This window comes from Elaeis guineensis, chromosome 2, assembly GCF_000442705.2.
Source record: "Elaeis guineensis isolate ETL-2024a chromosome 2, EG11, whole genome shotgun sequence".
In the NCBI taxonomy this organism is placed as follows: domain Eukaryota; kingdom Viridiplantae; phylum Streptophyta; class Magnoliopsida; order Arecales; family Arecaceae; genus Elaeis; species Elaeis guineensis.
In genome coordinates this window covers 54,103,140-54,131,056 of record NC_025994.2, presented here as the reverse complement: position 1 = coordinate 54,131,056, position 27,917 = coordinate 54,103,140, and the positions used below count along the sequence as shown (strand labels likewise).

The 27,917-nt window shown below is 44.9% G+C and overlaps 1 protein-coding gene across 1 annotated transcript; it reads right to left on the bottom strand.

Moving 5' to 3' along the window:
- Positions 1 to 21,896: 21,896 nt before the first annotated feature.
- On the bottom strand, positions 21,897 to 25,105 carry LOC105036094 (myosin-binding protein 7). The gene is made up of 3 exons (XM_010911834.4): positions 23,527 to 25,105; positions 22,387 to 22,433; positions 21,897 to 22,305 (listed from the first exon to the last, which is right to left on the bottom strand). The coding sequence occupies exons 1-3, from the start codon at positions 24,793 to 24,795 to the stop codon at positions 22,203 to 22,205; spliced, it is 1,419 nt and encodes a 472-aa protein (XP_010910136.1). The 5' UTR covers positions 24,796 to 25,105; the 3' UTR covers positions 21,897 to 22,202.
- Between the last annotated feature and the right edge of the window lie 2,812 nt (positions 25,106 to 27,917).

Sequence of the window (27,917 nt, the reverse complement as noted above, 5' to 3'; positions counted from 1 at the left end):
AAAAAAGTACATAAACAAATAGCAGAAATTAAATATGTTCACGAGTAAATACAAAAAGAAATATGAATGGAATGAGGGAGAGTAAAATATTAATCCATGAGAAAATTCGAGAAGATGATAAGAATCCGGATCGTGATAGTTAAGAAACTATCTCGGTTAGGGCTCTTAATCTTTTAACCAAATAGATCCGTCGATAAAAAACTAAATCTTTACCAATATCAGATCTAACAAAAAAAATAAAATTAAAGATCAACTGAGAAAGAATGAAGGTCCTTGACAGTATATGATCTATAAAATAAGAGATCACTCTTTTCTTTCATCACAATAGATGAAAATTTTGAAAGAGATAGATCTTCTCTTGATAGAATAAGCTTGCATGGATAGATGGTGGAGTCGAATCGAATTCGTAAGAATACTGGATCTCAAGAAGGTAAAGATTAAAAGGATAGGAAAGAAAGTGAGCCTCACACCCTCCTCCCTCTTATAGAATAATTTTGGGTCTCACACTCTCTTCCTCTCAAAGCGATTGACACAAGTATTTGTAGAGTTTGTAAAAGTATTCATTATCCTCTTCATAAAAAATACAAAGATTTATATAAGATCCTAGGGGTTCTATTTCTTTATAAATTTCTTACCTTTTATAAGAAAGAAATCAGCTCTTCCACAAAAAAGTAAAGCATTATATCTGATTTTCAAACAAAGTAATCTACCATGAAAAAGAAATCAGTCCTTCAACAAAATAAGTAGGTAGCCAAGAATTCTTAAAAAATTCTAAGAAAGAAATGAAACTCCATATGAGTGCTTGATGCTTGGCACAACTTGGCATGAAGATTCTTAGGCATGGCACATGCTAGCATGCATATTTCCTCCCTGGGTATGTGAAGAGTTGTGGCTCTAAAGGTGACATAGACAAACCCAATATGAACCTAAGTATGGCCATATAGATCCAAAACTAAATACATCAAAATAATTTTATTGACTGAAAATAAATAACTAAAGTAGAGTCAAACTAATGGGGCTTCATCAATCCAAATCGAATTCAAATTATGTCATCGATTTCTGATGGCTCTAATGTCCACACCAATTCTCCCAAAGTGGGGAGAACTCGACCTTGTCGAGTGTGGATCGATTTTGCTCTGGTGATACTCAAGCAAATCGAGATCATACGCTGCAGCTCTTCTCGAGTGATTCAAGTATCTTCAGACTCCAATCGACCTCACCATCTGACCAAATATTGCTGATAGCTTCGACTTCGGATGGAGAGGATCTGATCATCCAAATTTTCTCAATCTGATTGTGTTTTGCTGATATTTTGGCTGTGGATACTTAAGGATAGGCTCACTCTCAAAGGTTGGTTCAAGCTCAAATGGCTCACTAGGTATCCGAGTTGGCTCTTTATAGGTGATGAGATATGTAATGTTAAAAGTAGAGCTAATCCCAAAATCGAAAGGTAAGTCCACAATATATGCATTCGGTCTGATTTTCTTTATAATCTTAAATGAACCTGCTCTTCAAACATGTAACTTTTTTACAGTTTCGGATGGAAACCATTCAAGCCTCAATCGAATGATCACATAGTCTCCCTCCACAAACTCTTGGGTACATCAATAAAAATCTGTATTCTATTTATAAATTTTATTGTTAATGCTAATTTTTTTACTGATCTTTTTATGCACACTCTTGACATGCTGTGCAAATGACTCTGCAGATTCAAAAATCCTAGCATGCATGGCAGTGGGATGAAATCTATTGGTTTCCTAGATTGATATCCATGAACTACTTCAAAAGGACTCATGCCAATAGACCTATTAATAGAGCTATTATATACAAATTTAGCTCGGAGAAGCAAAAGATCCTAGTTACTATATGTTCCTCAATCAAGCAACATAATAGATTCTCAAGACTTCGATTAACCACTTCAGTCTAATCGTCCGTTTGTGGATGATAAGCAGAAAAAAATTTTAATTTTGTACCTTAAAAGGTGACATAGAGTTTTTCAAAAGTAGCTCATAAATTTAACATCCCTATCAAACACAATGATTTTAGACAATCCGTATGGTCTAATAATCTCATCAAGGTATATCCTTACAACTTTCGATGCATCGGATGTTGGGCAACAGGACAAAAAATGAGCCATTTTTAAAAATCTATCTACAACCACCAGAATAGAATCATGCTTCTTAGCTATCCTAAGTAACCCCAAAACAAATTCCATACTAATGTCTTACCAAAGACAGTTTGGTATAGGTAAGGGTATATATAGGCTGGTGTTTTATTTTCTCTACTTGGTCATGGCACATGTTGGTGCAAAAATTCACTTGCGTCGGAGAAGCTGGAGTCGAGGGAGTCGCGGTCGCCACCGGGACTTGCAAAAGAAGTCTAAACCGGAGTTGGGGTTGCTCCGGCAAGACCCTCCGATGCTCAAGTCAGTTTTCTGCCTCAACAAGAATGGAGTGCTCGAACGAAAATTTTAGCAGAGTTTTGAGGTAGAAAATGAGAGTTTAGAGAATAACGTATCTGGGGTCTCCTTTTTATAGGCGGAGGGGGTAACAGACTGATAGTGATGTTTGCAACCGTCTGGTAGTGGGCTGCCCAGGGTCAGGAGGAGTTTGTTGTGAAGAGTAGTGGAGTGGAATCGTGGCCATCACCGGGACATACCACGTGGAGTCTGTTGCGGGGAGTGGAGCGGCATCCGTCATCGCGACTTGCCAGAGGGTGGAGGAACCGTGCGGTATCCGTCGCAGGAAGTGGAGCAGAATCGTGGCCATTATTGTGGTCTGCCAGGGAGTGATGGAACCGTGCAGAATCCATCGCAGGAAGTGGAGTAGAGTCGTGGCCGTTACTGCGGCCTGCCAGGGAGTGATGGAGCTGCACGAAATCTGTTGCAGGAAGTGGAGCAGAGTTGTGGCCGTTACTGCGGCCTGGCGGCCTGCTAGGGGGTCCAGGCCTGTCGACCGAAGTTCAGTTGAAGTCCGATTTCTGTAGAAGCCCGGATGGGGATCATTTATCGAGGAGTCTCGGCCAAGGCCTGTTTACAACAGAAATCCGAAAGGAATTCATCCATAATGGAAGCTTGGGCGAAGGCTTATGGCAGGAATCCGGCACGGACCGCTCGTGGTAGAAATTTGAAGTAAATCGTTTGCAGCGAAAACTCGAAGTGAGTCGCTTGTGGTAGGAGCTCGGAGTCCGACTCCTGTAGGAGTCTAGACGAAGTCTTCCTGCAGTCGAAGTCGGGGATGAGGTCCGACTCCCGTAGGAGTCCGGATGAAGTCTACCTGCAATTGAAGTTGGAGGCGAAGTCTGACTCCCGTAGGAGTCCGAACGAAGTCTACCTATAATTGAAGTCGGGAGCGAAGTCCGGCTCCCGTAAGAGTCCGGACGAAATCTGCCTGCAAGTGAAGTCGTGGGCAGAGTCCGGCTCCCGTAGGAGTCCGGACGAAGTCTACTTGCAGCCGGAGTCGGGGACGAGGTCCGACTCCCGTAGGAGTCCGGGCGAAGTCTACCTGCAATTGAAGTTGGGGGTGAAGTCCGGCTCCCGTAGGAGTCCGAACGAAGTCTACCTGCAAGTGAAGTCGTGGGTGGAGTCTGGCTCCTGTAGGAGTCCGGACGAAGTCTACCTGCAGCCGGAGTCGGGGATGAGGTCCGACTCCCGTAGGAGTCCGGACGAAGTCTGCCTGCAAGTGAAGTCGTGGGCGGAGTCCGGCTCCCGTAGGAGTCCGGACGAAGTCTACCTGCAGTTGAAGTTGGGGACGAGGTCCGGCTCCCGTAGCAGTCCGGGCGAAGTCTACCTGCAATTGAAGTTGGGGGCGAAGTTCGGCTCCCGTAGGAGTCCGGACGAAGTCTACCTGCAAGTGAAGTCGTGGGCGGAGTCCGGCTCCCGTAGGAGTCCGAACGAAGTCTACCCGCAGTTGAAGTTGGGGGTGAGGTCCGGCTCTCGTAGGAGTCCGGGCGAAGTCTTCCTGCAGCCAGAGTTGGGGACGAGGTCCGGCTCCCGTAGGAGTCTGGGTGAAGTCTACCTGCAATTGAAGTTGGAGGCGAAGTCCGGCTCCCGTAGGAGTCCGGACGAAGTCCACCTGCAAGTGAAGTCGTGGGCGGAGTCCGGCTCCCGTAAGAGTCCGGACGAAGTCTACCTGCAGTTGAAGTCATGGGCGGAGTCCGGCTCCCGTAGGAGTCCGGACGAAGTCTACCTGCAGTTGAAGTTGGGGGCGAGGTCTGGCTCCCATAGGAGTCCAGGCGAAGTCTTCCTGCAGCCAGAGTTGGGGACGAGGTCCGACTCCCATAGGAGTTCGGGCGAAGTCTACCTGCAATTGAAGTTGGGGGCGAAGTCCGGCTCCCGTAGGAGTCCGGACGAAGTCTATCTGTAATTGAAGTCAGGGGCGAAGTCCGACTCCCGTAGGAGTCCGGACGAAGTCTGCCTGCAAGTGAAGTCATGGGCGGAGTCCGGCTCCCGTAGGAGTCCGGACGAAGTCTACCTACAGCCGGAGTCGAGGATGAAGTCCGACTCCTGTAGGAGTCTGGATGAGGTCTAGAAGGTGGTCGATCATTGTGGAAACTCGGGGGGAGTCCGTCCGTCGTAAAGAATCCGATCGACGCTGGTGGGGGCTTATCCGTCGGCAAAACTTGGGAGTGTTGTGGAGGCTCGGCCGCCAGAGAGGTTTGGAGAGATGTCGTCAGAGGTCGGAAGTCGGTAGGATCCCCGGAGGGTCACTCCTATTACGAACTTCGACTGGAGGGTATTTTATACCCAACACCAGTCCCCCTACTTCCGAGTTCGAGTTTCGAATGAAGGAAGTACAGAGAAATTTTCACAGCCGAAGTTGTCCCCTTGAATTTTGTGCACGATCGCCTTCAGATATTCTAGCATTAAATGCGCGTGTGCTGGAGTCTTTTCAAATCGGGGCAATCTGAAGGACCTTTCAAAATTTTCGCTGGTACGTTGGCCTAGGCACGGTGCAGTAATGGCTCTGTCAGCTGTCAGTCGCTTTTAGCCGCCTGCGGTGGCGAGTGGGACACATGGCGAGCGTGGGTCGGCCTGGGGAGATCCGCGATCATTATAGTGCCAGATCCCAGGGTCTATTTAAACCCGCCTTTCCGCCTTCAGGAGTCTCCTTCTACCTGAGTGTTCTGTGTCTGCCTTCTCCCCGAGAGCTCTGACCCTCTTTGGCGTCCACCTTGGCCCTAAGCGTTCTTCAAATCATCCCTGTCCTCGCCCCTCTGCATCCTTCGGAGCGATCTAGGTTAGTCCCGAAACTTTCGTTTCTCTTCTTGCCATCTAGGGCCCTTTTTTCCTCCATTTTTCTTCTGCCGCATTCCTCTGGTTTGGTCCCCTGCAAACCTTTCACCTCTTATCCCACCTGATTTCTCCAGGATCTTTAGGGTCTTTGTTTGAAATGTCCTCCGGCACCTCCACCTCTAATGGTTCCAGGAGTTCGTCCACCTCAGCCCCCCAGAACTCCCACACTGTAGACGAACCCACATCTAGGGCTGGGCCTCGCTCGATTTTTGCACCGGATGTCCTTCCTTGTTCTCTGACTCCGGACGAACTTCTACTGATAAGGGTTCAGTATGGAGTTCCTCCGGAGTATGATCTGGAGCTTCCTGGTCCCTCCGACCGGGCTAGCACCCCCCCACTCGATCGTTTCTGCCTGTATCAAGAGGCCTTCCGTGTCGGACTCTGGCTTCCGCTTTCGCCCTTCGTCGTCGCCCTTTTTCGTTTCTTAGATATTTCTTTAGCTTCAGTTGCGCCGAATTCCTTTAGATTTTTGATAGGGTTCCTCTCACTTTGCCACGTAGTCGAAGTTCAGCCATCCCTTTCTTTGTTTAGGCATTTCTACACCTTCAAGCGTCACCCCTCGGCAAAAGATTGGTAGTATTTCTCCCTCCAGTTTGGCAAGAAGGGGTTGCTGAAAAGTGCTCCCTCTTCAATCCATAACTGGAAGGGGAAGTACCTCTTCGTCCATTGCCCGACCTTGAGGCTGGGATTGCCCCCTTGGGGCTCCCTGAGGGACTTTGTCTGCTGGGCTCCTAGCTTGGGGGAGGATGACCTTCAGGCCGCCCGGAGACTTCTTGGTTATTCGGCTCCTTCCCTTCCCAACCTTCTGAAGGAGCAGTTTTTGTTCAACATCGGCCTGAGTCCTTTGGATCCTGCGAGTATCCCATCTTTTCTTTCCTCTTTTTTTTTTTTTTTTTTGCTCTTCTCTTCTTTTTTTTTTTACCCCGTCACTAATTTTTTTCTTCTTTTTTCTCTCTTTTTTTTTTTTTAGGGATGGACGTCGAAGCAGCATGGATGCTCGCCAGGGGTCTCAAGGCCCACAAAAGAAAAGGCACCGCGGCCTCTGGATCGGCAAAGAAGGCTAGAACGGAAGAGACGAGCTCGACCACGCCTACCCAGACGGCCTTCGCAGTCGACATTCCTTCAGACGCCGAACCTCCGGCTCCCCGGGCCTCTTCCAGGAGTCCCCCCACTGAGGTTCTCGTTTCGGGGGTCCGTTCCGCGGAGGCACCCGAGGTCGAGAGGGGGAGGAGAAGAAAGTCGGTGGCCCGCAGGGTGAGTAGCCACCGGGCCACCATCGAAGAGTCCCACGATTTCGAAGAAGAGCCAAGGGAGAATCCCTTCAATGACAGGGACTTGATAAAGCGGCTGATTGATGGCTGCATCCTGTCCGAGGTCATCCAGAGGATTGATCGTGCCGATCCCGAACAGCGGGTTTGGGACTCCCTAGGGTCCTTTCTCGAGGTAAACAGATTCACCTTCCTCCTTCTCCTCACTCCTTCATTTAATTAGCTTCTCAACCTTCATTCTGACCTCCTAGCCGTCCTTGTAAATTGGGCACCAGCTCCTTGCCAATATCGAGGCGATGAACCGGGCGAGGAGGGACGCCATCCAAGCGGAGGAGAGTCGTCGAGCTGAAGTCACTCACCTCAAAGAAAAGGCAGCCGAGGTAGTCACCCTCCAAGAGGCCCTGGAGAAAGAAAAGCAAGCCCTGGAGAAAGAGAAGCAGACCTCGGAGGAGACGGTGAGGAAGGTGGAGGCCGAGGTCGCAAATTTGGCAGAGCAGATCCCGATCCTGATCTCGGAGGTCAGGGTTCTAGCGGTGGAGGAGTTCAAGGCCTCTGCGGAGATGAGGGACCTGAACGTCAAGTTCGGCCAAGAAGCATTCATCAAAGAATTTGAGCTCTGCCAGGAGAAGGTGGTCAGAAAATTTTTCGAGCTCGATCTCAGCTTCTTGGGTGAGGCATCCGAAGATGAAGCCGGTCCCTCTCCCACTGCTACTGCCACCGCAGCCCCCCTTCCGAGGACACCGAGCTCCCCAACTCCTACTTCAGAGGTCTGAGACCTCTGACTTTATATTTTTCTTTTATTGCAATTTTTCTTTTTCCTCTTATCCTTAAGAAACATTCAATCAATAAAATTAAGTTTCTCTTTTTGGAGGGCTTCTCCACTCTGCTCTCCCTCTTTTTTGTTTTGCTTTATGCCATGAGATGCGCCTTGATGCTTTTGTCTCTCGATGGCAGTGTCCTGCCGAAGCACTTCCCCTGCCACAGAGGATTCCACTGAAGTCCACAATCCAACGTCTGAAGAAGAAGGTTCATCATTTAATAAAAAGGTCGAAAGAGATGGATGGTGAGCTTCGCAGGTTGAGGGAGAGCCACTCTGAAGCTATCGTGGAGGCCACCCACTTTTGGAACCTCCACGTGAAGGAGATCATGGAGTACAGCCGGAGGAAAGCGAACTTCGAGAAGGAGCTCGACGAACACAAGAAGCGCGCCAGCGACCGATCTTGGGCTCAAGCTGCCAGGATCAGTTCTCTCAGAGTGGAGCTGTCGGCTGCACAGGAGAGGATTAGCCAGTTGGAAGGAAGCTTGTCCCGGCTTCCGACTCGGGCCGACTGCGACAGGGAATGGTCAAAGAAGGTCTCCGACCTCAGCAACAGCTCCAGGATGCCGAGGCGAGCTATGACGCGTACTGGGCCGGCTGGTGTAGGTAGATGGACGAATACAGGGGGAAGCTCAGGATGGCGACCGACGTGGTTGCCCGCCTTCAAAGGCAGCTAGCTGAGGGGGCTCAGTTTACTCCCATTCGGGATTTCGACGAACTCCAATCCCTGAGAAGGACCGCAGAAGAACTATCTGTCACCCTTGGGGAGGGAAAGGCCGAACTGCAGCAATTGAAGATCCGACTGGTGTACGAGCAGCGGGCAGTCAAGGATGCGGAGGCAGAATCTGAGGTCCTGAGAAAGAGGCATCGAGAGGCGGAGAACGAAAGCCAGCAACTTCATCGGAGATATATGGAGATGCTAATGAGAGAGAAGGAATTGGAAGGAGAAGTCGAAAGCTTAAGGCATTCCTTGATGAGGGTCGAAGCTGAAAGTCCAAAGTTGGGAGAAGCCGGACCTCCTTAGGGCTCTTTTTGTCTTTCGTCCTCCTATGTATCTTCTTTTGCCGCTTGTTTGTTTATTGGCGTTGTTGCTTTTCTTTTTCTTTTTGATGCCGATGTCATCTGGAGGTTCTTGGGCATCGCCGCATCGACTTGCTTTTCTTGTCATCTTTCTTCTTCAGCCTCAAGGGCTCTGTAATGCACATTTTGCCAATGAAATGAAAAAGATTTTGTTACCTCTTTTACTCATGTGTCGAATTGTCATTTGCCGAGCTTCCTTCGGCTTTTGCATTGTCCGATATCGATGCCGTTCGAAAATACCCGATCACCGTCGCATTGATCCGTCCTTCTGTTTATGGCCGTTGATTTATTCGGGACCACTCGGGTTTGACACCTCCTTTTAGAGTTCAAGCTGGGAGGTCCGGGCTTATCGTCGCCCTGAGGAAGCCGCCTTATCTCTGGCTCGTGTTGAGAGCTTTCTTGAAGGTCGAAAATTTTGATAAGAACCCCAATCCTTGCTGAGACGAGGTTCCCTACATCTTTGATGCAATTTGTTTTTCATTCATCGCTGATGCAGTCCGTCGCTTTCCTTTTTAACTCCCCTTCCCTTTTTCTTTTTTTTTTTCGAGTGAGGGTTTTTCCTCTGCTCTTGGTGGGGTCGCGGGAGCGCGAAGGGGTCACTGGGAAGGTTCCCTTCTTCCTATCTGGTCTTAAATGACCAGATCTTGACTAACGTCAGGACGGGGTTCTTTCCCTATTTCTGACATAATCGATTTTAGCTCAGGTTAGGATGAGGTCCTCTTCTTGTCGCTAACAGGGCTATGGGGGCGCATATGGACGCTGCGGGGCCTCTCCCCCCACCCGGTCTGAGTGTAACCGGGCCTTCGACTTTGCTAATGTTAGGGCGAGGTTCTCCTCCTATCCCTAACATGGCTATGGGGGCGCATATGGGTGCTGTTTGGCCTCTCCCCCCATCCGGTCTAAGGGTAGCTGGGCCTTCGATTTTGCTCATGTTAGGATGAGGTTCTCCTCCTGTCCCTAACATGGCTGTGGAGGCGCATATGGGCGCTGTTTGGCCTCTCCCCCCATCCGGTCTAAGGGTAACCGGGCCTTCGACTTTGCTCATGTTAGGGCGAGGTTCTCCTCCTGTCCCTAACATGGCTGTGGAGGCACATATGGGCGTTGCAGGGCCTCTCCCCCCATCCGGTCTAAGGAGAATCGGGCCTTCGACTTTGCTCATGTTAGGGTGAGGTTCTCCTCTTGTCCCTAACATGGCTATGGGGGCGCATATGGGCGCTGTTTGGCCTCTCCCCCCATCCGGTCTAAGGATAATCGGGCATTCGACTTTGCTCATGTTAGGGCGAGGTTCTCCTCCTGTCCCTAACATGACTGTGGGGGCGCATATGGGCGCTGTTTGGCCTCTCCCCCCATCCGGTCTAAGGGTAACCGAGCCTTTGACTTTGCCCACATTAGGGTCTATTTTTGTTGTCCGAAGGGGTCGTCCCCTATCGTTACAAGTTCGTGCCAAAAAGGAAAAGATGTGCAGATCTGAAAGGAATCTTGATTTAAAGTAGGGTCGTTCGTTATACATTTATAAGTTTTCAAACCCTAGGGCCGCGGAAGGTCTGCTTCCTGTCAAGGTCCTCCAGAGATGGAGTCGATGATCCCGATTGGAGGCCGATCTCCGGGCTGCTCTTCCCTCCTTGGCGGCTCAGGCTGCGGCAGGGCCCTTGGCTGATCTTCTCTACCTTCAGGCCGGTGCCGAAAGAACCTATCAAGTCGACCTCATCGAATGAGCTCCTCGATCTCATCTCGGAGCTGGATGCATTCCTCCGTGTCGTGACCGTGGTCACGATGGTAGAGACAGAACTTGTTAGGATTGTGCTTCCCGAGGTGCGTGTGCATCCTCTCTGGCCTTAGGAGCTACTCTCTGACCTTTATCAGCACCTGGGTTTTCGATGCGTTGAGGGGGGCATAGTTGCAGAATCTTCCTGGGGGAGAGCCCCGCCGAGCCCGGCACTCCGAGCTTCCCTGCCTGCATGCTCGGGGAGGAGTCTGGACGCGCTTGTGCCCAGAAGGAGTTTGAGAACGCAACCGAGCTTCTCTCGGCCCTTTTTTGACTGCGGGCTTACTCGAGTCTCCCGCCTGCCGCTCTCTCGCGGTCTCCTCATCCTTCATTTTGAAGGCTTCTTCCGCTCGGGCGTACCCTTCGGCTCGAGCCAACAGATCAGCAAAATTCCTGGGGTACTTCCTTTCCAGGGAGAATAAAAGGTCGTTTTTCTGAAGGCCGCCTTTAAGGGCGGCCATCACTATCGATTGGTCCAAGTTCCGAACCTCCAACGCGGTGACATTGAAACGGTTGATGTAGGCATGAATGGACTCCCCCTCCCTCTGCTTGATGTTGATGAGGGACTCCGAACCCTTCCAGGGATGCCGGCTACTAACAAAATGAGCCACAAACTAGTGGCTCATCTGATCAAAGGAAAAGATGGTACCCGACTTCAACGCCGAGTACCAATTTCTCGCCGCTCCCTTCAAGGTGGATGGGAAGGCTCGGCACAGAATAGTGTCAGGCACGCCATGAAGCAGCATCATTGTCCGGAAGGCCTCCAGGTGGTCAACTGGGTCTGAAGTCCCGTCGTAGCTTTCAAATTGAGGGAGTTTGAAGTTTGGTGGGATCGGTTCCTGCATGATCATTTGGGAAAAGGGAGGGTCAGTACAAATGTCCTCACCATAAGCGGGGGGAGCGTGGCAGAGTTCTTCAATCCACTGGTTCATCTCCTGGAGCCTCCGATCCAGGAAATCCTCTCGACTACGGGTCTCAAGGGTCTTCTGGCAGAATGGAGGTAGAGATCTTTCAGGGGTAGAATCGTGATCTGACTGAGGGCTCTCCACCCTCGGATTCATCTTTTCGGGAAAGACGGGGCGGCTGGCCCAAGTGGCCCGTCCTACCATCGAATTTTGATGTTCTGGTGATGCTCTCTCCAGTCGTGCTGATGCCTGCAGCTGCTGCTGCTGTTGTATGGCCTGCACAGCTTCAGTGAGGCCTCTGACCTGCTGCACCAGTAGGTCGAATTACTCCACGCCAACCGCCGTTGTCGGAGGAGGAGGAGGAGGCTGGGAAACTGGGGGTGAGGCCGGAGCCTGAGATCTGGCCGCAGAGGCCGTAGATCGCCGCGTGGATGCTTTGCGGGGAGGCATCGGGCGAAGATCTAGTGGGGGAAGGAGGAGAGGATGCCGGAAAAGATGACCAAAGGTGGTCCCGTTGAGCGCTCCTTTAAGAACAAAGGTACTGCGAAGGTTCAGACCCCTTCCTCTAGCACCAATCCTGTTGATGCAAAAACTTGCCTGCGTCAGAGAAGCTAGAGTCGAGGGAGTCGCGGTCGCCGTCGGGACCTGCAAAAGAAGTCTAAACCGGAGTTGGGATTGCTCCGGCAAGACCCTCCGATGCTCAAGTCAGCTCTCTGCCTCAACAAGAATGGAGTGCTCTAACAGAAATTTTAGCAGAGTTTTGAGGTAGAAAATGAGAGCTTAGAGAATAACGTATCTGGGATCCCCTTTTTATAGACGGAGGGGGCAACAGACTGATAATGATGTTTGCAACCATCTAGTAGTGGGCTGCCCAAGGTCAGGAGGAGTTTGTTGTGAAGAGTAGTGGAGTGGAATCATGGCCGTCATCGGGACATGCCACGTGGAGTCTGTTGCGGGGAGTGGAGCGGCGTCCGTCGTCGCGACTTGCCAGAGGGTGGAGGAACCGTGCGGTATCCATCGCAGAAAGTAGAGCAGAATCATGGCCATTATTGTGGTCTGCCAAAGAGTGATGAAGCCGCACGGAATCCGTCGCAAGAAGTGGAGCAGAGTCATGGCCGTTACTGCGGCCTGCCAGGGAGTGATGGAGCCGCGTGGAATCTATTGCAGGAAGTGGAGTAGAGTTGTGGCCGTTACTACAACTTGCTAGGGGGTCCAGGCCTGTCGGTCGAAGTTCGGTTGAAGTTCGATTTTCATAAAAGCCCGGATGGGGATCATTTGTTGAGGAGTCTCGGCCAAGGCCTGTCTGCAACAGAAATCCAAAAGGAATTCGTCCATAATGGAAGCTTGGGCGAAGGCTTACGGCGGAAATCCGACACGGACCGCTCGTGGTAGAAATTTGAAGTAAATCATTTACAGCGAAAACTCGGAGTGAGTCGGTTGCGGTAGGAGCTCGGAGTCTGGCTCCCATAGGAGTCCGGAAGAAGTCTTCCTGCAGTCGAAGTCGGGGATGAGATCCGGCTCCCGTAGGAGTCCAGGCGAAGTCTACCTGCAATTGAAGTTGGGGGCGAAGTCCGGCTCCCGTAGGAGTCCGAATGAAGTCTACCTGTAATTGAAGTCGGAGGCGAAGTCTGGCTCCCGTAGGAGTCCGGACGAAGTCTGCCTGCAAGTGAAGTCGTGGGCGGAGTTCAGTTCTCATAGGAGTCCGGATGAAGTCTACCTGCAGCCGGAGTCGGGGACGAGGTCCGGCTCCCATAGGAGTCCAGGCGAAGTCTACCTGCAATTGAAGTTGGGGACGAAGTCCGTCTCCCGTAGGAGTCCGGACGAAGTCTACCTGCAAGTGAAGTCATGGGCGGAGTCCGGCTCCCGTAGGAGTCCAGACGAAGTCTACCTGCAGCCGAAGTCGGGGATGAGGTCCGGCTCCCGTAGGAGTCCAGACGAAGTCTGCCTGCAAGTGAAGTCATGGGCGGAGTCCGGCTCTCGTAGGAGTCCGGACGAAGTCTACCTGCAGTTGAAGTTGGGGGCGAGGTCCGGCTCCCGTAGGAGTCTGGACAAAGTCTTTCTGCAGCCAGAGTTGGGGATGAGGTCTGGCTTCCGTAGGAGTCCGAGCGAAGTCTACCTGCAATTGAAGTTGGGGGCGAAGTCCGACTCCCGTAGGAGTCCGGACGAAGTCTACCTGCAAGTGAAGTCATGGGCGGAGTCTGGCTCCCGTAGGAGTCCGGATGAAGTCTACCTGCAGCCGGAGTCGGGGATGAGGTCCGACTCCCGTAGGAGTCCGGACGAAGTCTGCCTGCAAGTGAAGTCGTGGGCGAAGTCTGGCTCCCGTAGGAGTCTGGACGAAGTCTACCTGCAGTTGAAGTTGGGAGCGAGGTCCGGCTCCCGTAGGAGTCCAGACGAAGTCTTCCTGCAGCCAGAGTTGGGGACGAGGTCTGGCTCCCGTAGGAGTCCGAGCGAAGTCTACCTGCAATTGAAGTTGGGGGCAAAGTCCGACTCCCGTAGGAGTCCGGACGAAGTCTACCTGCAAGTGAAGTCATTGGCGGAGTTCGGCTCCCGTAGGATTCCGGACGAAGTCTACTTGCAGTTGAAGTTGGGGGCGAGGTCCGGCTCCCGTAGGAGTCCGGGCGAAGTCTTCCTGCAGCCGGAGTTGGGGACAAGGTCCAGCTCCCATAGGAGTCCGGGCGAAGTCTACCTGCAATTGAAGTTGGAGCCGAAGTTCGGCTCCCGTAGGAGTCCGGACGAAGTCCACCTGCAAGTGAAGTCATGGACGGAGTCCGGCTCCCGTAGGAGTCCGGACAAAGTCTACCTACAGTTGAAGTCGTGGGCGAAGTCCGGCTCTCGTAGGAGTCCAGACGAAGTCTACTTGCAGTTGAAGTTGGGGGCGAGGTCTGGCTCCCGTAAGAGTCCGGGCGAAGTCTTCCTGCAGCCAGAGTTGGGGATGAGGTCCGGCTCTCGTAGGAGTCCGGGCAAAGTCTACCTATAATTGAAGTTGGGGGCAAAGTCCGGCTCCCGTAGGAGTCCGGACGAAGTCTACCTGCAAGTGAAGTCATGGGCGGAGTCCAGCTTCCGTAGGAGTCCGGACGAAGTCTACCTGTAATTGAGGTCGGGGGCGAAGTCCGGCTCCCGTAGGAGTTCGGACGAAGTCTGCCTGCAAGTGAAGTCGTGGGTGGAGTCCGGCTCCCGTAGGAGTCCGGACGAAGTCTACCTGCAGCCAGAGTCGGGGATGAAGTCCGACTCCCGTCGGAGTCCGGACGAGGTCTAGAAGGTGGTCGATCATCGTGGAAACTCGGGGGGAGTCTGTTCGTCGCGAAGAATCCGATCGACGCTGGTGGGAGCTTATCCGTCGGTAAAACTTGGGAGTGTTGCAGAGGCTCGACCGTCAGAGAGGTTTGGAGAGATGTCGTCGGAGGTCGGAAGTCCGTAGGATCCCCGGAGGGTCACTCCTGTTACGATCTTCAGCTGGGGGATATTTTATACCCAACAGCACACATTCTACACTGGGCAACGATTCGAACAATATCTCTCTTTAAGCTTGGCCAAAAGAACTGAGCTTCTACCAACTCTATGATTTTATTCCTACCAAAGTATCCAGCTAATCCTCTAGCATGTAGTTCTCAAACTAAAAAATCTCTTAAAGATGTACGGATGACACACAGCCTAGTTCCTCTAAATAGGTAACCATCCTGAAGGGTGTATTTACTATATTCTCTAGATGGCCCTTTATATAAAGTGGTAAGTATGCTACCAAAATCTGGACACTCCTCATAATCTTCTTTAATCTTATTAAAACCAACAACTTCTATACTAACGGTGGATAGCAAAATATGATGACGACTCAGAGCATCAGCAGCGCGATTCTCTACATCTGCATAGTATTTTAAAATAAAAATATAGACTTATAAAAACTCGACCCACCTACCGTGTCTATAATTCAATTTCTTTTGAAAATTCAAGAATCGGAGGGCCTCATAGTCAGAGTACAAAATAAATTCTTGCAGTAGTAGGTAATGTTTCCAGTATCTTAAAGCTTGAACTATTGAGTAAAACTCCTTATCATAGGTAGAATACTTGAGTTTAGAATCATTAAGTTTCTCACTAAAGTATGCTGCTGAATGATCTTCTTGACTAAGGACACCATGAGTCCCAACTCCTGACACGTCGCATGCTACTTCAGAAATCTTGAAAAAATCAGATAAACATAAGACTGGGACATGAGTCATCTTGTTCTTAATGTCTAGGAAGGCTCTATTGGCTGCCTTAGTCCATTCAAAATCTTCTTTTTTAATGCAGTCAGTGATGGGAGCAACTATGGTACTAAACTCTTTTATGAACATATAGTAAAAGATTGCTAATCTATAAAAACTCCATACGTCATGCACACTCTTAGGTATCGGCCACTCAATTATTGCTCTAAGCTTTTTAGGATCGACAGATATACCATCGGGGGCAACAACAAAATCTAAGAAGATGACACAGTCTGTCATGAAAGCGTAGTTCTTAGGATTGGCATACAAACTTTCTACTCTAAGAACTTAGCACACTCTTCGGAGATGGTCTAGATAGTCCTCCCTAGTTTGACTATAGATCAAAATATCATTAAAGTATATGATTATAAACACTCCTATAAACGGTCGTAGTACTTGGTTCATCAAGCTCATAAAAGTACTAGGAGTATTGGATAATCCAAATGGCATCACCATCCACTTATATAAACCATCTTTTGTCTTAAAAGTAGTTTTCTACTCATCTCCCGATCTAATCCTTACTTGATGGTAACCACTTTTAAGATCAATCTTAGAGAAAATAGTAGCTCCGGCCATCATATCTAGCATGTCATTTAACCTAGGGATGGGGAAGCGGTACTTAAAGATGATCTTATTAATGGCATGGCTATCTATGCATATCTTCCATGTACCATCTTTTCTTGGAGTCAATAGTGCAGAAATCACCCAAGGACTCAAACTCTCTCTTACGAACCTTTTTTTTTATCAACTCTCCAACTTGTCTTTGTAGCTCAGCATGCTTAGTAGGGTTCAACTTATAGTGGGATAAGTTGGATAGGATAGATCTAGAAACTAAATCAATGACGTGTTGAATATTTCTCATAGATGGTAAGTAATCTAGAAGATCCTCAGAGAAGACATCATGAAACTCACTAAAAAGACTAGCTACTTCCTTGAGATAATCTATCTCCGGGTCTTTATGAACTTCTTTCACAGCAAACATCCAAATTGGTGATCTTTCACTTATGGTCGTCTCTAATTCTTTAGCACCTATCAGATGGAGGCTTTTCTTTTTGATGTTTTTCTTTGGTCCATCGCCTATCTTTCTATTGGTAGCTTTAGGTGGGGAAGGATTAATCATGATCTTCTTACCTTGATGAGTAAAACTACAGGAGTTGGTTCGATCATAAATCGTAACATCATTGTCGAATAGCCAAGGCCGACCTGGTATGATACTTCTGACTTTCATGGATAAGACATCGCATCACACATAATCCTGATAGGAATGAAGATGGATGAGAATACAGTATTTAAATTTGATAGGAATAGAGGAGGAATCTATCCAGGACATATGGTATGGGCTAGGATGATCTACAAGAGTTAATCCTAATCACTTAATCAAGTCAGTGGAGATAGTGTTGATACAGCTATCGCTATTAATGATCACCTTACAAATTTTATCATCAAATTTTATGAAAGTATAAAAAATAGAGATCCTATGCCAGTCTTCACTTTTCTTAATTTATGCTAGAACATACCTAACGACTCTAAGCCTAAGGTCTGATTTGAGTGTAACATAACCTAAGATGTCCTCGGTACTCTTAAACTGCTCGACTAAGTCTGAATCAGCTTCATAAACTTTATCTTAAAATATTTACTAAAGTTCCTTCCTCTAATTCTTTCACTAATAATGATCAGTTGGGGCGTTGTGCAGCAAAATGACTGTAACCATGGCACTTGAAGCAATGGGATCGAGAACTACTTCTTTTTGATAACTCTTCTATAGCTTCTTTTCCTTTATCTTCTTTTTTTCCAATAGAATTTGTAGGTGGAGGTCCATTACTAGGAGTTTGGTTAATATTGGGTCTTGATCTAGTAGGGGTTACTCGATTGAGTTCAGGACGATGGAGAGTCGAATATCTAGAAAATCTCTTAAAGTCTAAGACAAGTTGATAAGTTTGTTTTAACGTGGTTACCTCTCGCAAAAAGAGCTCACGCTGGATATCCTCTCGTAATCCAGCTCTAAATCTAGACAAAGTAACAATCCTATCTTCGATAACTCAACATCTCATGAGATATTCATCAAATCTCGTAATGTACTCAGTGACCGATCTATTCCCTTGAATAAGTCTCTGCCATTGATCTAAAAATCTTTGTTGGTAGGAGGTGAGAAGGTACTTCTCTTTGAATTTCTCTTTCATCTCATCCTAGATTTTTATCAAATCTTATCTTCTCTGGTTGAAATAAAATCGAGCTTGTCTAACCAACTTCATCCTAGCAAACCTAACTCTCCTTGCTTCAGATATTTCGTACCATCCAAAGTAACGATCCATGCCTGATTTTCAGTTTAGGTACTCTCTCGAATCTAGACAACCATCAAAATTTGGAGCTTCGACCTTCACATTCCTAAGGATATGCTCATCTTGGTCGAACTGGATATGATACAGGCATGCCTCTATAGGTTGATCTAGTTCTAGATTCCTACCTCTCTGTCCTATAGGCAGTCGGAGAGACTCAAACTCAGGTTGTTTCTGTCTAGTTTCTTCTAATATTACTATTCTCTCATTCATGACTTTTATAAAATTTTTCATGTCATCAAACTTTTCAGTCAGAGCATTAATGATGGCTGCTGTATTGGAGTCCATATTGGTATTGGATGGGGAAATAGGACGTTAGTACTGGGTACCTGATCTAGTGGTCATACAAATCTAAGATACTGGAATAAGGTGCAATAAGAAAATTAAAATACCTGAAAAAAAATTACGAAATTTAAAGTATAAAAATTTAACTTATAGAAATTTAAATTACTGAATTTAAACTAAAGTCCTAATCAACTGGCTCTAATACCAAATTGATGCAAGATAATCCTAACAAAAAAAGAAAGAAATCAATCCTAAAGATCAAGCTCTCTTCTGTTTATCAACAACAAATCACGTCTGATCAGGGACATCATTATTCTTAGGACAGACAATATGTTGCCTATACTCTGCTCAAGAGGCATAATTGATTGATATGAGACTAAAGTGAGATCAATCTAAATGATGTAGATGAATGCCATTCTAGAGATTAGTAAACAACTAGCAATAAGAAAGTATATAAACAGATAGCAAAAATTAAATATGCTCATGAGTAAATACAAAAAAAAATATGAATGGGATGAGAGAGAATAAAATATTAACTCATGAGAAAATCCGAGAAGATGATAAGAATTCGGATCATGATAGTTAAGAAACTATTCCGATTAAGGCTGTTAATCTTTTAACTAAATAGATCCGTTAATAAAGAACTAGATTTTTACCAATGTCGGATGTGACAAAAAAAATGAAATCAAAGATCAACTGAAAAGGATCGAAGGTTCTTGACAGGATATGATTTGTAGAATAAGATATCATTCTTTTCTCTCATCACGATAGACGAAAATCTTGAAGGAGATAGATCTTCTCTTGATAGGATAGGCTTGCACGGATAGATGGTGAAGTCGAATCGGAGTCGTAGGAATACTGGATCTCAAAAAGATGATTAAAATGATAGGAAAGAAAGTGGGCCTTACACCCTCCCCTTGTGGAACGATTTTGGGTCTCACACCCTCTCCCTCTCGGGGCAATTGACACAAGTATTTGTGGGATTTGTAAAATCATTCATTATCTTCTTCATGAAAAATACAAAGATTTATATAGGACCCTAGGGGTCCTATTTCTTTAGAAATCCTTTACTTTTTACAAAAAAAAAATCAGTCCTTCCACAAAAAAGTAAAGCATTTTATCTGATTTTCAAATAAAGTAATCTACCATAGAAAAAAAATCAGTCCTTCAACAAAACAAGTAGGTAGCCAAAATTTCTTAAGAAATCCTAGGAAAGAAATGAAATTTCATGTGGGTGCTTGATGCTTGGCACAACTTAGCATTAGGATCCTTGGGCACGACACATACTGACATGCATATTTTCTCCCTAGGCGTGTGGAGAGTTGTGGCTCCAAAGGTGATGTAGACAAACCCAATATGAACCCAAGTATGGTCCTATAGATTCAAAACTAAATACATCAAGATAACTTTATTGACTGAAAATAAATAACTAAAGTAGAGTCAAACTAATAGAGTTTCATCGATCCAAATCGAATCCAAATCATATCGCCAATTTCTGATGGCTCTGATGTCCGCACCACATTTGCATCTCTTTCTGATGTGCGCATAAGAGAGGAAATGAATCGATGTATCGAGTCTAATGAGTCCTTCTGCTTGAAGATTCTCAATTTTCTGATATGTTATCATGATATGGCGATTCATTTGAGGCGTGACTTCTTATTTGGCGCTCCCTCTAGTTCTTTAAATAGGAGGCGGCAGATAGATTGATCATTCAATTTTTACAACTCTTATCCACTTCTTCTCTCCCTCTCTTACAACTCTAGGTCTTTAGGATAAGATTTGTTCTTTTAAGACAAGTCTATTCCTAATAAGACAGAGGATTTAAGAACTCTTAGAAAAGGAGATCAAGGTCCAAAGGAGGTTCTAAGAGATCCAAACTCAGGTCTGGAGGAGGATCTGATCATTTGGAGGCTGGTTGAGTTCTAAGAGTTAGAATTCTTGAAGCAAGGTGAAGGAGTGTTATCCTTGGTTCGATTTATCTGTGGATCACCGTTGGAGGGCAGACACTTGTGTACTTTTGTGAAAATAATTCTTCACCAAATCAGAATTCAAAAGGTATGCTTCGAATACCTCTTATAAATCTATGCTTTGATTGTTATTATCAAGGATTTCTGGATATTAGGATTTTAGTACATCTGGGTGTTTGAATGAAAAATTTTAAATATCTGTGCCATCAGCTACGCTATCGAAAAAATTTTAAATAGCATCGTGACCCTCAAGGATACCAAACAACATGACCCTACCTGATTGTTGGATATAGATCCCAAGGGCAAAGTTTTGTAAATGAACCAAGCTCAAGCCTATTAATTTAGTTTTTGATATGAAGTCAAGCTTCTGGATAATTTGTTCTGGAGAGGTACTTGAGTTGGCAGTCATTGGGTTTGGATGCCAACAATTTAATTTTAATCGTATCCTCATCTCTATCCGGGCCAAACATCATTTTCACTTCGATCTCAAGAAAAACAAAAGCAAAAAAAAAAAAAAAACTAATCAGAGGCCATTCTCTCTTCTCTCTCTCTCTCTACACACACACACATTTTAGATATTCATCATTATACTTTTATATCATGGTTGTAATATATTATTTTATACAAAAATTTATAGTAGTTTTATTTTAAAATAAACAAATAATTTATAAATAACAACTAGCACATTCTATGTTATATCAGTTTTTTTCACTTATAATTATTTGGAGCTCAATTGTGTTGAAAAGTTGAATTTCGGGCCACACATGGGCTGCTTCGGAGCAGCTTGCTTTTTTGACAGAAATATTAATTAATGGTTAAGCTTAGCCATTGATTATATTTTCAAGAAAATGAACTACTTCGATTCATCCGTTCACCATGCACCACCCTTCAGATAGCTCGGAGATAACGGCCAAGCCGGATCATAACACCAGAAGTTTAAGCAGACCCAAATGTTTAGATTTAAGAATGCATTATCATCTACGTTTTTTAGCAAAGATAAAAATAAATAGAATAATATCCATCCAAAACTATTTTTATATCCAAATCTATACTAATAATGATACAAATTTGAGCATCATCTAATACTTGTGTCCATATCCACATTCCTCTCTTTTTTTTTTTTTTTTTTCTGTTCATAACTATCTAATTCATATTCAAATATCAGATTTTATTTATAATCCTATTTAATTGTATATAACATTCATAAAATTTTAATAAAAATATATACCTACAAAAATATATTATTAACTTAATTTACTATCTATTTAATAATATTTTTCATTTTATGATTATAAAATTTAATTATACGATTTATATCTATATTTATATTTTTAATATCTAATTTTTATTCATATTTATTTAAAATAAAGATGAGTATAAATTTATATATCTGATTAATATTTATATTCATAACTATATTCATTAAACAAAATAATTATGGATACGGACATTCTGGCATTACATTTAGCTTCAGCACTACTACTCATAGATTCAAACTAACAAGAATACAAACAAACAACAGAAAAAGAACAGACTTTGTCAAATCTGAAGCAAATTAATCTCAATTTTTTCAAGCCTGTCAGCAACAGATTGGCATAAAATTGTCTGTCTTTGCAAGAATTTAACTTTCAAGGATGAAACTTAATGAACAATACCAAGTTTGTCTTGTAAACTAGCTTCGTTCTAAAAATAACCTGCAATAATGAATCTTGGAAGTAAAGTGCACTCCCTCAACTATTGATATTGTACGACCTATTCAGAATCATAACAAGCATGATATATCTCTAGAAAATTCTCGTCATATAAAAAGAATATAAAAGGGTAAAACTTCTGCTGTTAGCCAGATTAAGGGACCAACAAGGAGATCATGAACAGGGCCCAAGTACCAAAACCTTGTATGCATCAAGATAAAATTCTCGCTTGTAATGATGAAACTTTGATAAACACAAAGGATTTCATGCTTCATTGGAAAATTAATATCACTTTGTTATACATCAAAATGTCAAAGATGCATTGTCTCACTTTAACAAGTCAAACATCAACTCCAAGCGATGTGAAAGACAATCAAACCAGAAGAAATAGTTACAGAGAGAAACAAAAAGAAATATCCAATGGCAAGCTCGCATGAGATCCACCAAACAATGCAGTTCCAAACACAGTAGTTTAATCAATTTCTATTCCATGTTTTAGAACAATGACACATGCTTTTAGGAATACAGCCAGGGAGGCATATATCTACTAGCTGCAATCAGCCCTCTGTTGTCGTGAGACATCTCCACTGGCTCATTCGAGGTGATTTCTCTAACAGCAACAATAAGCCAACATTGTTGTTTGAATGCCCAAATGTATACCTGACAAAAATTAAAACATCAGTAAGCACCGTAAGGCTTACAAGTACAGCAATATCATTTTCACATAACATGTGAACATACTTGCTTCGAGTTGCTTTCTTTCTCCAGAAAACCAATGATACGATCCACTGGATGAATGACAAGAAACATAAGAAGTTAGACATACAGGAAAGCAACAAAAATCCAAAAAGAATTATATGACATACGATGAAAAAATTTTGCTTGCAGAAACCAATCACAACCAATTATAGCAGTTTATGGTGCATAAAATCTGCCAAATAGTCATACCAAATCCAGTAAAGCACTTAATGATAATGCAGTATCTTGCATCATTATTTCTATACAAGCACTGATGTATCTTGAAGAATAAAATGAGACTGCTAACATGTTCAGAGTTTAATAATGAAATGTACAGTGCTATGGATAGACAGATAGCTTGTATCAATTTTATTCTTTCTCAAACCATGATCTGAGCTTTAGATTAGTTGCAAACATATCAACAATGAGATAAAAATTTTTCTGAGTGATATAAAAGAAAGCACATCCCTAGCATCAATTTGGAAAATCATCAAAAGTGTGTGATTTCAAATGTGCTTCAAGGCTTAGGGTTACAATTCAACAAAACTGCCATCTTAACAGCCAGAATGTCAGATTAAGCATTGTGGAACTAGTTACTACACATCTAAATGAAGATATCATTTATAGAAATTTAATCAACAACCATCTGTGTTATATGGTTGAATCTTCTTCTTCCCTTTTTTTTTTTTTTACATCTAGTAGAAGAGATATCTAAAAGTAAATATCTAAGAGCATCTCCTCGTACCAATCCAAGCACATGACTAATGGAAAGAAAATGGAGATGGCAGTGCCAAGAATCTAAAAGTGCATGCATCTTAACTTATTGATACAAGTTCATAATCATAGCATGGGCAGCCCGACCAGCTAGAAGAATGGTAATGCAACCCTCAAATGCTAACAATTCCATACCTAAATCTACTAGAAGAGTAATTAAATCTACTAGAAAGTAATGCAACCTTATGCTGCAAAAACATGTATCTAATACAAGAGTGGGAACTAATTTCAATTTCGAAATTGAATTGTCTGACAGTTCCAAATATTCAAACAATTCCAAGAACAAACAAACAAATCATATGCTAAAGCAGAACAATTCGTTCAACCGCTCAATTAAAATGCAACAAATAACAAAACCACATAAATTACCTTGACCACAGAAATGACTGAAAAGCTGGTGATCAAAGGCTTCTTCTGGACGATCTCCCTCTGAGGTGCCACCTCCTTACAAAGCTGCTGAGCAATCTCCTTCAGCAGCACCAGCTGAGCCTTCTCTGTCCGCATCGAGATGATGGCCTGCCTCATCGACTCTCTATCAGCCTCCAGTGCCTGCAACCTCTTGTATAGCTTCTTTATGTCTGTCGCCCCTTCCTCCTCCTCTCCATCTAGTTTGTCTCTTTTCCTCTTCTCCCTCGGTGTGTCCTCATGGCCCTCGCATACCCCAACATTCAGGACCCCATGCACTGCATCAATTGTGTACACCCTATCACTCGCAGCATCGTCCCCACCGACATCATCCAATGGGCGATCCACTGTGACCGGGAATTCATCCTGGTTCTTGAACTCCTCCTGCCCATCATCCCTACCGGGGAACGAGTACGAACCACAGCTATCAGGAGAGGGCTGTCGGAAATGGCCCGGCCGGCATGGGGACTGCCCCACGACGCCCTTCTCCATCACATGGCTGCCATCAGATGTCGTCGCGAGCCGGTAAGTCCGATGTTCCAGGTTCTGGAGCTCCTCCTCTTCCTTGGTCGGGGTCTCCCCAAAAGCATATTTGTCAAGATCAGTGGCATCCATATAATTGTCATCGCCTGGGATGTTGCATCTCAGCTGAGGGTAATTGTCGTCGGCCAGGAGGTCGTCGAATCGAGGGCTGTCAGCAGCGGCAGCAGCAGGGGTCTGGGGGTAATCGTCCGCATCAGGGGCGATGCCGTAGCTGAGGAGGCGGTGCTTGCAGGCCTGGAGCTCGTAGGACAGGGACTGGAGGACCTGGTCGCGCTTGTAGAGGAGGTCGTCGAGGGCGGCGAGCTCGCGCTGGTCGTGGGCCATCTTCTCCTCGGCGAAGCGCTTGAATTGGCGGGCCTCCATCTGGACCTCGGCCTTCTCCCGCTGGAGCCGGAGGATCATCGACATGGCCTCGCTCGCCGCCGTCGACGACGCGTTCCGCTCCTCCTCCAGCTCCACGCACAGCTCCTGGATCGTCTGCTGCTGTGTCGCCAGCGCCTCCCGGAGGGCGGCCACCTCGTTCGCCACCTCCACCCGGGCGACGTCGCCAGCCACCGGCGGGTCGCCGCGTGTCTCATCCTCTGCCGGATCCAGCTTGCGCTTCACGGATCGGCGCCAGATGGTGGATGGCGGCGAGCAGCAGGGGCAGGATGCGCAGAGGCATTCCGGCGAGGACCTTTCGGAATCCATGAATCCCTCGAAAACATCCAATAAATAAAGCAATCTACGAATCGGTATACTTCCTATATGCAAATCCAATCCAGTTCTTCCTCCTCCTTATCGTGATGAATTGATCGATATAAGAGGAGAAAAGAACAAAAGGAACCAAAGGAATCAGAAATTGGATGCAAATGAGGGAGAATCTAGGGTTTCGGAACCCTAGATTTCTTTTCCCCTTTTCGTTTTTTCTCTCTTCTCTATGCCGTTTTTTCCAAGAAAGACAGGTATGGCGACCGAAACAAGGGTAGGAGAGAAGGGTGGGTGGCGAAGTGGAGGGTGGCAGGCGGTTGTCGAGACACGGTCGGAACACGAGTTGTCGATTTTTCAGATATTTTTCCTTTGTTTTTTCTCGAACATTTTGATCTCCATCCGAATGGTATTTTAAGGCTCCCACGTTATAAATGAATGACCGAATTTGTTCAAAAAATAGAAAGGTGTTTTCCGGGGGCCAAACCATGGCTTTTTATTTAGCCCGCCACATAGCAACAGTGTGGGCGCGTTGGTTTGTGTTTCTTACCAGAAGCAACGGACAGGGCTCCACTGGCGATCGCGGAATTTCGCGGGCCACCGATATGATAGCCCTGGTTGTACGGGACGGTATATATCTGATGGTCGCGCCTTCAAATGTATCTATGAATTAATTTTATCTCTATCCTGGGATGGGATGTGGCGATTCTGTTTGGCTATCTCAAATAATTGCTGATATTTGCAAAATTAAAAGCAGAAAATGCAAGGGAATTTATTGATTACGTTGATCGAAGTTATCAGGATTCGCTTTGATAATTGTGGAAATTTAGACGTTAGAGATGTTGGCACACTAAAGGTTCACTGTATTATCATTGTGATGTAGAATTTGCTCAGAATAAAAATTCAAATGAAACATATGATTTTTGTGTGCTACAAGTGTTTTAAATATTAATATTATTATCATAAATTTTTTTTGAGATAAATAAAAAAAATAAAGTATTTTCTCTTATGATAATATTATATACTAAATATAGATACAACCTAACAGGCACACGAAGATGTAGGAGAGAATAAAAGAAAACACCCTGTCCCTCAGTGAGACCATTCCCGTCAAGGTGCACAAAAATTTATATAAAGCTGTTTCGTGCCAGAAGAAGCAGACAATTGAAAGGGGATTGGCTTGCAAATGTCCCATCACCCAAGGAGTTCGGTTCCTACGAAGAGAAAAACTTGAGAATACGTGCCCCTCTTAGCATCCATGACTCTTAACCAGACTTTTGAGGTACCTCAAGCTTCCTTCCACCAACATAAAAATCAACCAGAATGAATATGGATGATGTTGGCGCCAGTAGAAGATTGTTACTAATTCATTGGGGTTTGGGATAAAGAGAGCGTTAAGTGGGAACAACGTTGGAACTGCCTGTGCAACCGGTTGAGAAGGAAGAAAATAGCTCTTCCCCTTGGGCGTTTTTGGTCCAATCTTTTATCAAAAATAATATCGTCCGAACAATCTCATTGGGGGTAGCAGCTTCAGCTTCAAATAATTTATTGTTTCTTTCTTTCCAAAGAGACCATAATGTCACAGAAGCAATGGCTGCCGGTGTCCTAGTTTTATTGAACTACATTGCTTCTATATCCATTCATCCCAGAGGTGATCAATGCGAAGGGGAGGATCAGAGGTGTAGCTGTGTATAAATCCTTTCCATACCTCTGCAGAGTAGGTGCAATGAATAAATGTATGATCAATTATTATCACAAGATAATGCTTCCAAGATATGTGTTGATATTTTGCAATGATCCAGACCACGCCCAGAAGAATGGGAAGGTAGTTTTTGGATTTTTTTGGTCTAGCATGAGTAGCTAAGATCTTTTTAGTGCCCAATTGATTTACTATATATATCTAAATAGAGGCTCGATTTGCACAAATTCTTCAAGTGCCATGTGAAAATAAGTATTAATAACATTGGTATTAAAACATTCAATCATCATCAAAGTTTATTGCTCGTTTTGCACCATTATGGAAACCTGTTATTTTTATTTATTATTAATGATGATAGTATTAACAAGAAGAATTTTCACATGGAGGCTTTTTTACAAAATTCTCTGTTCAACAGTATTTACACTACACAGATTAAGTTGATAGAATTAAAGCATGCAAGAATCATATGATAGAATTTAGCTATGAAATTATACCAAGTATGGAGACCTAGACCGAATAAATATAATTAAGCTTTAGTTTGGATAAACAGGTGAAAGATCAAGCTTTGAAAATTTTTTTTGGTTAAAAGCTAATAGGAACAATATTAGAGGGAAGCTATTGAGCATTTATTTGGTTACTAAAAATAGTTGGCCACTTGAAAATTGTACTTAGTCACCAAGATTTGTGGTGGAAAGAGTTCTTGTGCAAGTACATTTGAAGTCAGGATACATCCACCGTTGGGAATTCCTTCATGGCTAGCGACAACTGGATCTCCACTTCAATGATTGCTGGTCCTGGGATGATTTTCATATCTTGGGAGCCCTAACTCCCAAGTTTTCTCGAAGTCAGTTTCAGTGATAAAGTTAGAAGGTGCCGGATTAAGGCGGGACGCAACTTTTTGATATTTCTGTTCTAGAGATTGAATTGAGGAGAGCTTGCGAAGGAATCCAGCATGCAGTCTTAATTTTGAGATCTAGTCATGTCATCTTATAAGATGACTCGGCGACTACCATTAATTGGATTACAAGTCAGTGATTAGATGGTGATTGTCCCCTACACATGGATATACAAAATTTAATGATAGCTTGTGCGTCATTTGTGGCTATTCATATATATCAAGGCGCATAGAGTGACGGACCGGGTGGCAGGTTAGTTGGCAGATCATTCTAGTGGTATTATTTGGACGGCTTTTCTTCTGCCCTCTCTCAATTTAAGATTATTTTATCTTCTGATTTGATTGGTTGTGCTCACAGTAGATGGATGTGAACCATCTGGTTTAGCGAAAAGAAAAAAAATTGATCAAGCCTTGACTATAGGTAGGTAGAAGATCAAAAAAAATTATATTAATTTTAAATTTTTAAAAATAAAAAATTATATTTTAGATCAATATAAGCTAATATAAATTGTGCTAAAAGTAGATAAGACA